This window comes from Hyla sarda, chromosome 11 (assembly GCF_029499605.1).
Source record: "Hyla sarda isolate aHylSar1 chromosome 11, aHylSar1.hap1, whole genome shotgun sequence".
In the NCBI taxonomy this organism is placed as follows: Eukaryota; Metazoa; Chordata; class Amphibia; order Anura; family Hylidae; genus Hyla; species Hyla sarda.
Genome location: NC_079199.1, coordinates 102,387,231 through 102,400,496, shown reverse-complemented (window position 1 = coordinate 102,400,496; position 13,266 = coordinate 102,387,231). Strand labels below are relative to the sequence as shown.

General features: G+C 51.2%; 2 protein-coding genes and 1 non-coding gene across 5 annotated transcripts in view; 2 read left to right on the top strand and 1 right to left on the bottom strand.

Moving 5' to 3' along the window:
- The first annotated feature begins 71 nt into the window (after nt 1-71).
- On the top strand, nt 72-4,755 carry RPUSD2 (RNA pseudouridine synthase domain containing 2). The gene is made up of 3 exons (XM_056545410.1): nt 72-641; nt 1,746-2,042; nt 3,699-4,755. Exons 1-3 carry the CDS (start codon nt 210-212, stop codon nt 4,692-4,694), a joined length of 1,725 nt encoding a protein of 574 aa, XP_056401385.1. The 5' UTR covers nt 72-209; the 3' UTR covers nt 4,695-4,755.
- A 6,826-nt stretch (nt 4,756-11,581) lies between these two features.
- TRNAS-GCU (transfer RNA serine (anticodon GCU)) lies at nt 11,582-11,663 on the bottom strand. Its single transcript has one exon. It is a non-coding gene; the product is annotated as a tRNA-Ser (tRNA).
- An 80-nt stretch (nt 11,664-11,743) lies between these two features.
- Nucleotides 11,744-13,266, top strand: part of KNL1 (kinetochore scaffold 1) — a 48,978-nt gene continuing 47,455 nt past the window's right edge. Inside the window, exon 1 of one of the 3 annotated variants that reach the window (XM_056546099.1) lies at nt 11,744-11,914. The gene's annotated coding sequence lies outside the window, so the exon portion shown is untranslated. The other 2 variants (XM_056546098.1, XM_056546100.1) reach the window with 2 other exon arrangements.

The following is a 13,266-nucleotide window of genomic DNA, read 5'->3' as shown; positions in this document are numbered from 1 at the left end:
GGCAACTTTTCCTCAGTGCAGGTTTATTAAACCTCCCCCGTAACCATGTAAGTGACGTCATCACTGGGCGCCTCCGCAATGGCGTATCACGTGGTTTTGATCGCCACGCGGGGGCGGGCAGCTCACGAGTGACATTATCACGGGTGGACTAAGGCAGCTCCTTGCTGACGTCATCACCGGGCGCCTCCGCTGCGGGTCACCATGTGGTTATGATCGCGGTGTTCCGGGGACGGATCGGCATCAGGGCGCTGTCCGGTGTCACGATGTCACTGAAGGAAGGAAAGGAGCCGGAGGGGGAGGCCCGGGAGTGCGGTAACCGGGGGCGGAAGAGGAAGCCCCGCGGTGAGACCGGAGAAGGCCGCTATGTGCCGCCGCCCACCAAGCGGAGAGCCGGGGTCAGCTTCGGGGACGAGCACTTCGGGGAGACCGAGTCGTACATAGAGAACGGGCTGCGGAAGGTCCGGCCATATTACTTCCACTTCGAGACCTACTGCAAGGGCCGCTGGGTGGGGAGAAGCCTCCTGGACGTCTTCAGTAAGGAGTTCCGCTCCGAGCCGCTCGAGTATTACCGGAGGGCGGCCCGGGCCGGGAGACTGCGCCTCAACCAGCACACGGTCACCGAGCTCAGCGTCGTGCTGAAGGTGAGACCATCGGGGCCGGAGGAACTACAACTCCCAGCATGCCCGGACAGCTGGAGGAACTACAACTCCCAGCATGCCCGGACAGCCGAAGGCTGGAGGAACAACAACTCCCAGCATGCCCTGACAGCCGAAGCCTGGAGGAACTACAACTCCCAGCATGCCCTGACAGCCGAAGCCTGGAGGAACTACAACTCCCAGCATGCCCGGACAGCCGAAGCCTGGAGGAACTACAACTCCCAGCATGCCCGGACAGCCGAAGGCACCAGCAAGGAGAACTACAACTCTTAGCAGAAAACTACAATAGCAGAAGGATGTCAGGGCATGATGGGGGTTGTAGTTCCTCCAGCTGGTGCAAAACTACAACTCCCAGCAGAGAACAACAGAAGGATGTCAGTGCTTGATGGAAGTTGTAGTTTTGCAACAGCTTGGGGAACTACAACTCCCAGCAGAGAGCTAAAACAGAAGATTGTCAGGGCGCGATGGGGGTTATAGTCTTGCAAGAGCTGGAGGAACTACAACTCCCAGCAGAGAACAACAGAAGACTGTCAGGGCTTTATGGGGGTCGTAGTTTTTTCAACAGCTGGAGGAATAACAACCCCTAGCAAAAAACAACAGTCTTTTGCAGTCAGGGCATGATGGGGGTTATAGTTTTGCAAGAGCTAGAGGAACTACAACTCCCAGTAGTAGATGTCAGGGCATGATGGGGGTTGTAGTTTTCCACCAGCTAGGAAAACTACAACTCTTAACAGAGAACTACAACAGAAGGATGTCAGGGCATGATGGCACTTGTAGTTTTGAAACAGCTGGAGGAACTAAAACTACCAGCAGAGAAGGGGAGGGGGGCTGTAGTTTTGCAGCAGCTGAGGGAACTACAGTCCCTTAGCAAAAAAAACTACAACAGCCTTTGGCAGCCAGGGCATGATGGGGGTTGTAGATTTGCAACAGTTTGGGGAACTACAACTCCCAGCGGGATCGGAGATGCATTATAGATCACCGGGGTGGGGGTCTGAGCGCTGGGGTGCTGTGTTTTTTTTGCAGTAAATGAACGTCCCTCTCGCGGGTGTCGGTGGAGAAGGTCACTGATCTCTACTTCTCTCCCCGCAGGACAATGATTTCCTCCGTAACATGGTGCACCGCCACGAGCCCCCGGTGACCGCTCAGCCCCTGCGCATCCTGGCCGAAAGTGACGACATGGTGGTGGTGGACAAACCCTCCTCTCTGCCCGTCCATCCCTGCGGACGCTTCCGCCACAACACGGTGATTTTTATTTTGGGCAAAGAGCTGAACATGAAGGAGCTTCACACCATCCACCGCCTGGACCGCCTCACATCCGGGGTCCTCATGTTCGCCAAGACCCCCGAGGTGTCCAAGAAGATGGCCGAACTAGTGCGAGAGCGGAAGGTGAGCCGCGAGAGATAAAAGAATGTCGCGCTACTACCCTACCTTGGGTGATGTTCTGTGCTGACTGCCCTAAATAGCCGACCTGGGGACCTTCACTGACCCTCAGGCTTCCATCTTAAAGGGGTTTTCCAGGGATAGTAACATAAAGCTAATTTCTTCCAAAAACAGCACCACCTCTGTCCTCGGGTTGTGTGGGGTATTGCAGCCCAGTTCCATTGAGGTAAATGGAGCCAAGTTGTAATACCACACACAACCTGAGGACTGGGGTGGCACTGTTTTTGAAATAAATCAGCTCCATGTTTTTATCCCTGGACAACCCCTTTAAGTCGGTACATTTAAAAAAAAAAAAGTTGAAATCTTTTGATATGACTCTTACATGTTCCAATTTTTTTTATCAGTTGGGTGTCTGAGTTTTCAGACCCAGACTGATCTTAAAAAAGAGGCGAGAAAAGCGATTGCTAGTGCGTTCTCTACCGGTTCTGTGTCATGTGACCGAGACGGCCTCATAATGTATGTCTATGCGATTATCGGAGAGAGAGAAGCATTCTTCAGCGTGCTTCTCTCTCTTCTCACTCTAGTGATCGGTCGGGGTCTAAACATTCAGACCCTGACCAATCCAAACTTATGACGGGAAAAGTTTTTTTTATTTATTTTTTTAAATGACAAACGCTTTCAGCGCACGGTCCCACATTGCATGTATACAGTGCGTTTCACGCTGCACAGTGGGATATATGCTGCGTATTCTTCCTGCCGCAGCCCTTTCTGCACACTATGGTTTGATGGCGGTGTCCCACCGCGACCGGTCGATTGCAAAACAACAACTCCCATCATGCCTGGACGGCTGTCCAGGCATGATGGGAGTTGTAGTTTTGCAACAGCTGGAGGGCTGCAGGTTGGGGGACACTAGTTATTTCATTCATATATATACACAAACACCTTAATTTTGCTGCTCTCATAAGCAGGGGCCACACTTTGGAGTCCTGCAAAATAATCCTGTACATTCCGGGAATGGACCAAACCTTACTATTTGTTAAAGGGGTCGTCTGGCAAAAAAACAAAACAAAACACAAAAAACCTGTCTATGGTATCAAAAAGTAATAATAAAACAAATTACTAATGTTGTTAGCCATAGTGAACAGATCTCTCTGTATTTGCTGAGCTGTCTGGCTTATAGCTGTGACGTCATGTAACAGTCTCTGGATGCCGTCTTGCTCCAGCCCTGCCTCTCGTACTGTCTGCTCATGACGAGACCAGTGATGTGAAGAGGGGTGGGGAGATATTACAGCTCATTTAGATAAGGCAGCAGGAAGCCAGACACAGTATTTTTTGTCAGAACGGGCTTCCCTGCTGCCTTATCTAATGAGTTGTAAATATGATGAGCAGCAATATGAGCTCACCACCTTGACATCACTGGTTTCGTCCTGAGACCAGTCACAGCTACAAGCCAGACAGCGCCAATTCCTATGGAGAGATCTGTGCACTGTGGCTAATAGCATTATATTTGTAAGTGACTTTATTAGACTTTTGGCGCTGTACACAGGTTGTGTCTTTCGCTCTGCACCCCCGTAACATTTTTTTCATTTGCAACTAGACTATAAAGTGTCCTGTTTAATCTCTTCCTGCCTCTAAAATGTCTTGTCCTTTTATTACGTGCAGGTAGAGAAGGAGTACGTGTGCAGAGTGTGTGGAGAATTCCCAGAAGAAACGGTGACCTGCGAAGAGCCTATCCTGGTTGTCTCCTATAAGATTGGGGTATGCCGCGTACACCCCAAAGGCAAATCCTCCAAAACAGTCTTCCAGAGACTAAGCTACAACGGCAAATCGAGTGTGGTCAAGTGCTTCCCTTATACCGGGCGGACGCATCAGATCCGGGTCCATTTACAGTATCTGGGACATCCGATCGTCAATGACCCCATCTATAACACAGAGGCGTGGGGGCCCGACCGGGGGAAGGGGGGGGAAATTAATATGACCAACGAAGAACTCCTGCGGACTCTGATAGAGGAACATAAGGCCAAGCAAAGCCTGGACATCCTGGATGTTGGAGAAGATGATCTCCTCGTTGGGGATAGTGGTCGGAGTGATGTGCCCTCGTGCCTACCATCTGTGTCAGATACTCTGCCGAGGGACAGTGACCCGGCGGCGGCCCGTCAGGGTCCAGACCCAGTGGCTGCCCGTCAGGATCCAGACCCAGTGGCTGCCCGTCAGGATCCAGACCCAGTGGCTGCCCGTCAGGATCCAGACCCAGTGGCTGCCCGTCAGGGTCCAGACCCAGTGGCTGCCTGTCAGGGTCCAGACCCAGTGGCTGCCTGTCAGGGTCCAGACCCAGTGGCTGCCTGTCAGGGTCCAGACCCAGTGGCTGCCCATCAGGGTCCAAATCCAGTGGCTGCCCGTCAGGGTCCAGACCCAGCGCTGGTTAAGGGTTGTGAAGGTCCGGAGGAGGGGGATGGTAAAGATACATCAAGTGCCGATACCGAGGGGAAGGGGCAAGGACTGGTAGACCCCCTGTGTGGGGAGTGTAAGCTGACAAGGCCGGACCCCTCCCCTAGAGATCTCGTCATGTATCTTCATGCCTTGCGGTATAAGGGGGAGGATTTTGACTATTCTACGGAATCGCCCGAATGGGCAAAAGACGACTGGAAGGACGAGTAGGACGTCACAGGGACAGAATGAAATAAAGATTTTATCTACTGTAAAATATAGATTTATTAATATACATAACATCCAACTTCCGTTTGTTGTTGTTTCTTTGGTGCCTCCAGCTGTTGCAAAACTACAACTCCCAGCATGCCCGGGCATGCTGGGAGTTGTAGTTTTATTTATTTTTTTTACAGCTGGAGGCGCCCATGTTGGGGAACACTGCCTTAAAGGGGTACTCCACTAGAAAGCATTTTATTTTATTAAATTTTTTTTTTTTTTTTTTTTTTACAACTGGTACCAAAAAGTTAAAAGTTCTATTTACGCTGGAGTCGGCGCTGGGAGCTTGTGATGTCATAGCCCCACCCCCTCAATGCATGTCTATGGGAGGGGGCGTGACGGCCGTCACGCCCCCTCCCATAGACTTGCATTGAGGGGGCAAGTATTTAAAGCGACCGAAAAGTCCCATCAAAACAAAAACTGTCCCAGTAAAAGCTACAGATCAAGGAGCAAAAACTGATCCCCCCCCCCCCCCCCCCACATCCCCAAATACGGGGAAGATGTATTTTTTGTTTCCCCGCATATTTTAGGATAAAAGGAAAGGGGCCTTTGCGCAAAAAACAACAATTCCTCGTATGGGTCGGTGGACGGGAAATAAGAGTTATGGAGGAAGATGTCGCTTTCTCAGAGACCTTATTAAAAATGAAAGCAGCGATCTGATTGGTTGCTATGGGCAACTCAGCAACGTTTCCTCTTCACAGGTTTTTGATAAATGTCGCTTCGTGACTCTTAAAGGAAGAGGAGGGAAAACAAAAATGCAACCTGGCTGTGTCCTTAAAGGGGTACTCCACTGCTCAGCGTCTGGAACAAACTGTTCCGAACACTGGAGCCGGAGCTTGTGACAACATAGCCCCGCCCCTCATATGTCACGCCCCACCCCCTCAATGCAAGTCTATGGGAGGGGGCTTGACAGCCATCACGCCCCCTCCCATAGACTTGCATTGAGGGGGCGGGGCTATGATGTCACGAGCTCCCGGCGCGGCGGCTCCAGCGTTCAGAGCAAGTTGTTGCAAACGCTGAGCAGCGGAGAACCCCTTTAAAGGAGGACTGCACCTATAGATACTTCTAAGTGTCTGATCGCGAGGGGTCCAACCGCTGGGACCCCCTGCGATCTCTGTGGGGCTAATGCGCCTGTTGTCGACGAGTCAACACCACACCCCCTCCATACAGCTCTATAGGAGTGGGGAGGAGGCACGAACGCTGCGTCTCCACCTCTACCATAGACATACATGGAGGGGGGTGTCGGTCGGGGCCCCGTACAGGAGATCGGGGGGGGGGGGTCCCAGCATTCGGACCTCCTGCGGATAGGGGATAAGTGTCAGATGGCAGCGCTGCGAGTCCACAGTTCAGCTCGAAACACTGGGGCTGCGGCTTTGGCCACCCAGCGCTCTGCGGCATACACAGTCGTCTCTGCTGTACTTACGTGATACAGTTGATTTTGCTCGGCCCTTTACGAGCTGGTACAGCAGAGCCGACTGAGTATAATAGTGCCACAGTGTTCTGCAGCGCACACATTCACCTCTGCTGTACCAGCCCTTTATGGTCACAGCTGCCCTAGAGGTGACGATATAGAGCGGGTACAGCAGAGCTGACTGTGTTGTAGCTGACTATATAGAGCAGGTACAGCAGAGCTGACTGTTGTAGCTGACTATATAGAGCGGGTACAGCAGAGCTGACTATATAGAGCGGGTACAGCAGAGCTGACTGTGTTGTAGCTGACTATATAGAGCGGGTACAGCAGAGCTGACTATATAGAGGGGGTACAGCAGAGCTGACTATATAGAGCGGGTACAGCAGAGCTGACTTTATAGAGCGGGTACAGCAGAGCTGACTATATAGAGCAGGTACAGCAGAGCTGACTATATAGAGCGGGTACAGCAGAGCTGACTATATAGAGCGGGTACAGCAGAGCTGACTGTGTTGTAGCTGACTATATAGAGCGGGTACAGCAGAGCTGACTGTTGTAGCTGACGATATAGAGTGGGTACAGCAGAGCTGACTATATAGAGCGGGTACAGCAGAGCTGACTGTGTTGTAGCTGACTATATAGAGCGGGTACAGCAGAGCTGACTATATAGAGCGGGTATAGCAGAGCTGACTATATAGAGCGGGTATAGCAGAGCTGACTGTGTTGTAGCTGACTATATAGAGCGAGTACAGCAGAGCTGACTATATAGAGCGGGTACAGCAGAGCTGACTATATAGAGCGGTTACAGCAGAGCTGACTGTGTTGTAGCTGACTATATAGAGCGGGTACAGCAGAGCTGACTGTTGTAGCTGACGATATAGAGCGGGTACAGCAGAGCTGACTGTTGTAGCTGACGATATAGAGCGGGTACAGCAGAGCTGACTGTTGTAGCTGACGATATAGAGCGGGTACAGCAGAGCTGACTATATAGAGCGGGTACAGCAGAGCTGACTATATAGAGCGGGTACAGCAGAGCTGACTATATAAAGGGGGTACAGCAGAGCTGACTATATAGAGCGGGTACAGCAGAGCTGACTATATAGAGGGGGTACAGCAGAGCTGACGATATAGAGCGGGTATAGCAGAGCTGACTATATAGAGCGGGTACAGCAGAGCTGACTATATAGAGCGGGTACAGCAGAGCTGACTATATAGAGGGGGTACAGCAGAGCTGACTATATAGAGGGGGTACAGCAGAGCTGACTATATAGAGCGGGTACAGCAGAGCTGACTATATAGAGCGGGTACAGCAGAGCTGACTATATAGAGCGGGTACAGCAGAGCTGACTATATAGAGCGGGTACAGCAGAGCTGACTATATAGAGCGGGTACAGCAGAGCTGACTATATAGAGCGGGTACAGCAGAGCTGACTGTTGTAGCTGACTATATAGAGCGGGTACAGCAGAGCTGACTGTTGTAGCTGACGATATAGAGCGGGTACAGCAGAGCTGAATGTGTTGTAGCTGACGATATAGAGCGGGTACAGCAGAGCTGACTATATAGAGCGGGTACAGCAGAGCTGACTATATAGAGCGGGTACAGCAGAGCTGACTATATAGAGCGGGTACAGCAGAGCTGACTATATAGAGGGGGTACAGCAGAGCTGACTATATAGAGCGGGTACAGCAGAGCTGACTATATAGAGCGGGTACAGCAGAGCTGACTATATAGAGCGGGTACAGCAGAGCTGACTATATAGAGCGGGTACAGCAGAGCTGACTATATAGAGCGGGTACAGCAGAGCTGACTATATAGAGGGGGTACAGCAGAGCTGACTATATAGAGCGGGTACAGCAGAGCTGACTGTATAGAGCGGGTACAGCAGAGCTGACTATATAGAGGGGGTACAGCAGAGCTGACTATATAGAGCGGGTACAGCAGAGCTGACTATATAGAGCGGGTACAGCAGAGCTGACTATATAGAGAGGGTACAGCAGAGCTGACTATATACTGGGGGTACAGCAGAGCTGACTATATAGAGCGGGTACAGCAGAGCTGACTATATAGAGCGGGTACAGCAGAGCTGACTATATAGAGAGGGTACAGCAGAGCTGACTATATAGAGCGGGTACAGCAGAGCTGACTATATAGAGCGGGTACAGCAGAGCTGACTATATAGAGCGGGTACAGCAGAGCTGACTATATAGAGGGGGTACAGCAGAGCTGACTATATAGAGCGGGTACAGCAGAGCTGACTATATAGAGCGGGTACAGCAGAGCTGACTATATAGAGCGGGTACAGCAGAGCTGACTATATAGAGCGGGTACAGCAGAGCTGACTATATAGAGGGGGTACAGCAGAGCTGACTATATAGAGCGGGTACAGCAGAGCTGACTATATAGAGCGGGTACAGCAGAGCTGACTATATAGAGCAGGTACAGCAGAGCTGACTATATAGAGCGGGTACAGCAGAGCTGACTATATAGAGCGGGTACAGCAGAGCTGACTATATAGAGCGGGTACAGCAGAGCTGACTATATAGAGCGGGTACAGCAGAGCTGACTGTATAGAGCGGGTACAGCAGAGCTGACTGTATAGAGCGGGTACAGCAGAGCTGACTATATAGAGCGGGTACAGCAGAGCTGACTATATAGAGCGGGTACAGCAGAGCTGACTATATAGAGCGGGTACAGCAGAGCTGACTATATAGAGCGGGTACAGCAGAGCTGACTATATAGAGCGGGTACAGCAGAGCTGACTATATAGAGCGGGTACAGCAGAGCTGACTATATAGAGCGGGTACAGCAGAGCTGACTATATAGAGCGGGTACAGCACAGCTGACTATATAGAGCGGGTACAGCAGAGCTGACTATATAGAGCGGGTACAGCAGAGCTGACTATATAAAGGGGGTACAGCAGAGCTGACTATATAGAGGGGGTACAGCAGAGCTGACTATATAGAGGGGGTACAGCAGAGCTGATTATATAGAGCGGGTACAGCAGAGCTGACTATATAGAGCGGGTACAGCAGAGCTGACTATATAGAGGGGGTACAGCAGAGCTGACGATATAGAGCGGGTATAGCAGAGCTGACTATATAGAGCGGGTACAGCAGAGCTGACTATATAGAGCGGGTACAGCAGAGCTGACTATATAGAGCGGGTACAGCAGAGCTGACTGTGTTGTAGCTGACGATATAGAGCGGGTACAGCAGAGCTGACTGTATTGTAGCTGACGATATAGAGCGGGAACAGCAGAGCTGACTATATAGAGGGGGTACAGCAGAGCTGACTATATAGAGCGGGTACAGCAGAGCTGACGATATAGAGCGGGTACAGCAGAGCTGACTATATAGAGGGGGTACAGCAGAGCTGACTATATAGAGCGGGTACAGCAGAGCTGACTATATAGAGCGGGTACAGCACAGCTGACTATATAGAGCGGGTACAGCAGAGCTGACTATATAAAGCGGGTACAGCAGAGCTGACTATATAGAGCGGGTACAGCAGAGCTGACTATATAGAGCGTGTACAGCAGAGCTGACTATATAGAGCGGGTACAGCAGAGCTGACTATATAGAGAGGGTACAGCAGAGCTGACTATATAGAGCGGGTACAGCAGAGCTGACTATATAGAGCGGGTACAGCAGAGCTGACTATATAGAGGGGGTACAGCAGAGCTGACTATATAGAGGGGGTACAGCAGAGCTGACTATATAGAGGGGGTACAGCAGAGCTGACTATATAAAGGGGTACAGCAGAGCTGACTATATAGAGCGAGTACAGCAGAGCTGATTATATAGAGCGGGTACAGCAGAGCTGACTATATAGAGCAGGTACAGCAGAGCTGACGATATAGAGCGGGTACAGCAGAGCTGACTATATAGAGCGGGTACAGCAGAGCTGATTATATAGAGCGGGTACAGCAGAGCTGACTATATAGAGCAGGTACAGCAGAGCTGACGATATAGAGCGGGTACAGCAGAGCTGACTATATAGAGCGGGTACAGCAGAGCTGACTATATAGAGCGGGTACAGCAGAGCTGACTATATAGAGCGGTTACAGCAGAGCTGACTATATAGAGGGGGTACAGCAGAGCTGACTATATAGAGGGGGTACAGCAGAGCTGACTATATAGAGCGGGTACAGCAGAGCTGACTATATAGAGCGGTTACAGCAGAGCTGACTATATAGAGCGGGTACAGCAGAGCTGACTATATAGAGCGGGTACAGCAGAGCTGACTATATAGAGCGGGTACAGCAGAGCTGACTGTATAGAGCGGGTACAGCAGAGCTGACTATATAGAGCGGGTACAGCAGAGCTGACTATATAGAGGGGGTACAGCAGAGCTGACTATATAGAGGGGGTACAGCAGAGCTGACTATATAGAGCGGGTACAGCAGAGCTGACTGTGTTGTAGCTGACTATATAGAGGGTACAGCAGAGCTGACTATATAGAGCGGGTACAGCAGAGCTGACTATATAGAGCGGGTACAGCAGAGCTGACTATATAGAGCGGGTACAGCAGAGCTGACTATATAGAGCGGGTACAGCAGAGCTGACTATATAGAGCGGGTACAGCAGAGCTGACTATATAGAGCGGGTACAGCAGAGCTGACTATATAGAGCGGGTACAGCAGAGCTGACTATATAGAGAGGGTACAGCAGAGCTGACTATATAGAGAGGGTACAGCAGAGCTGACTATATAGAGCGGGTACAGCAGAGCTGACTATATAGAGCGGGTACAGCAGAGCTGACTATATAGAGCGGGTACAGCAGAGCTGACTATATAGAGCGGGTACAGCAGAGCTGACTATATAGAGTGGGTACAGCAGAGCTGACTATATAGAGCGGGTACAGCAGAGCTGACTATATAGAGTGGGTACAGCAGAGCTGACTATATAGAGCGGGTACAGCAGAGCTGACTATATAGAGCGGGTACAGCAGAGCTGACTATATAGAGCGGGTACAGCAGAGCTGACTATATAGAGGGGGTACAGCAGAGCTGACTATATAGAGAGGGTACAGCAGAGCTGACTATATAGAGCGGGTACAGCAGAGCTGACTATATAGAGCGGGTACAGCAGAGCTGACTGTGTTGTAGCTGACGATATAGAGCTGGTACAGCAGAGCTGACTGTGTACCGTTGCAGTGTGAGTCCAGAAGTTGGGGTAGACGGGTCGGGGAGGCTGTATAGCAGAGCTGACTGTGTACAATGTCAGGGAGCAGGCGATGACTGTCCAGGCTTAATGGAAATTGGAGACTTGCCACATCTGTAGAGACACAGCTTGGGGAACACTGACCTACCTAGAGGATTAAATAGAGGGAAAAATAAGGAAGGAGTTTAGAAAAATGAAAATAAATAGTTAATTTGTAAAAATATTTAACCTGATTAAACATCGACATTAAAAGAAGAAATTAAAATATTACGACGAGGATGGGATTCGAACCCACGCGTGCAGAGCACAATGGATTAGCAGTCCATCGCCTTAACCACTCGGCCACCTCGTCATATGAACGGAACGCTGGCACAGCTCTCTATAACCTCACACTACACCCGCCCGCCCGCACACTGCTCACACCTGTCAGGAGGCTGCGGTACCGCACACGATCACACGCGTTATTCACACAGACGCCGCCGCCGCTATGAATTCATATTCTATTCCCCAATAGTAACACAGGCCGCTTATAATAAAAACTATTCTGAACGGACAGAGCATGCGCAAGGTTTAGGGGGCGGGGTCGACGTCTGCCAATCAACGGTGAGTGGGCGTGTACACGTTCGAAAGACACAGGCGGGTAAATTCAAATATGGAGCCTGCGCCTCCGCTGTGACCGCTTCGTGTTATACGTCAGGAGCCGGGGCACTGAAGGGCGGCGCCTCCCGGTACCGGAGGGGGGGCTGAGGCTGATCTGTGACCGGGCCTCACTGCGGGTGGTAACGGTAGGAACATAAGCTGAGCGGTAACAAGCCTGTGTGTACAGTGACATATAGTCCCCGTCTGGGCCTAGTGTGCACAGCGCTGAGACCACATAACTTTGTGTTTACTAACCGGGGTGCCTCCAGCTGTGGCAAAACTACAACTCCCAGCATGCCCGGACAGCCTTCGGCTGTCCGGGCATGCTGGGAGTTGTAGTTTTGCCACAGCTGGAGGCACCCTGGTTAGGAATCACTGGCAACCCTTTAAATGCTCTGCTATATGTACAGTTATATAAATAAAGCTTATTGATTTTTAAAAAAAATTGAATTGTTCACGTCAGCCAATCACAGTGCAGTTTCTTCTCTTGAGAAATGAAAGCTGTGCCAGGATTGGTTGCTATGAGCAACAAGTACAGGTTATGAAACTGGCCAATGGAAAATGGTGTTTTTGCCAACTGCAACCAATCCCAGGAGACACAGGGCCTGTATGTAAACAAGAGACCCCATATAATGTGCACGTCAACAAACTTTATTATACCGGACAAGGACGGACAGTGCACTGCCTATTAGGTAAATTGTCTGTCAGCAGTGATGGTAACGCCCATCAGAGGAGTCTGGCAGCGGCTTCTCCCCCCTGACAGCAGATTATTTCATACTGATCGCTCTTCACACTGATGTCCATCTTCTCTTATGGAGGTGCATTGCTCCGTAACAACATAGGCTCGGCATTGTTGCCTTTGGCTGTCAGGGCATGATGGGAGTTCTAGTTTTCCCAAAGCTTGAGATTACTGCTCTGTGCGGCGTGTGCCCTTAACGTGTATGGTGTGTCCTTTCATGCCTCCGCCCTGTATGGCGCGCCCTGTCGTTTGCTTCTGCCCTGCCCTGTGCCCTCTCATGCCCCTGCCCTGTGCCCTCTCATGCCCCTGCCCTGCCCTGTGCCCTCTCATGCCCCTGCCCTGCCCTGTGCCCTCTCATGCCCCTGACCTGTACTGTGCCCTCTCATGCCCCTGACCTGTACTGTGCCCTCTCATGCCCCTGCCCTGTACTGTGCCCTCTCATGCCCCTGCCCTGTACTGTGCCCTCATGCCCCTGCCCTGTACTGTGCCCTCTCATGCCCCTGCCCTGTACTGTGCCCTCTCATGCCCCCGCCCTGTACTGTGCCCTCTCATGCCCCCGCCCTGTACTGTGCCCTCT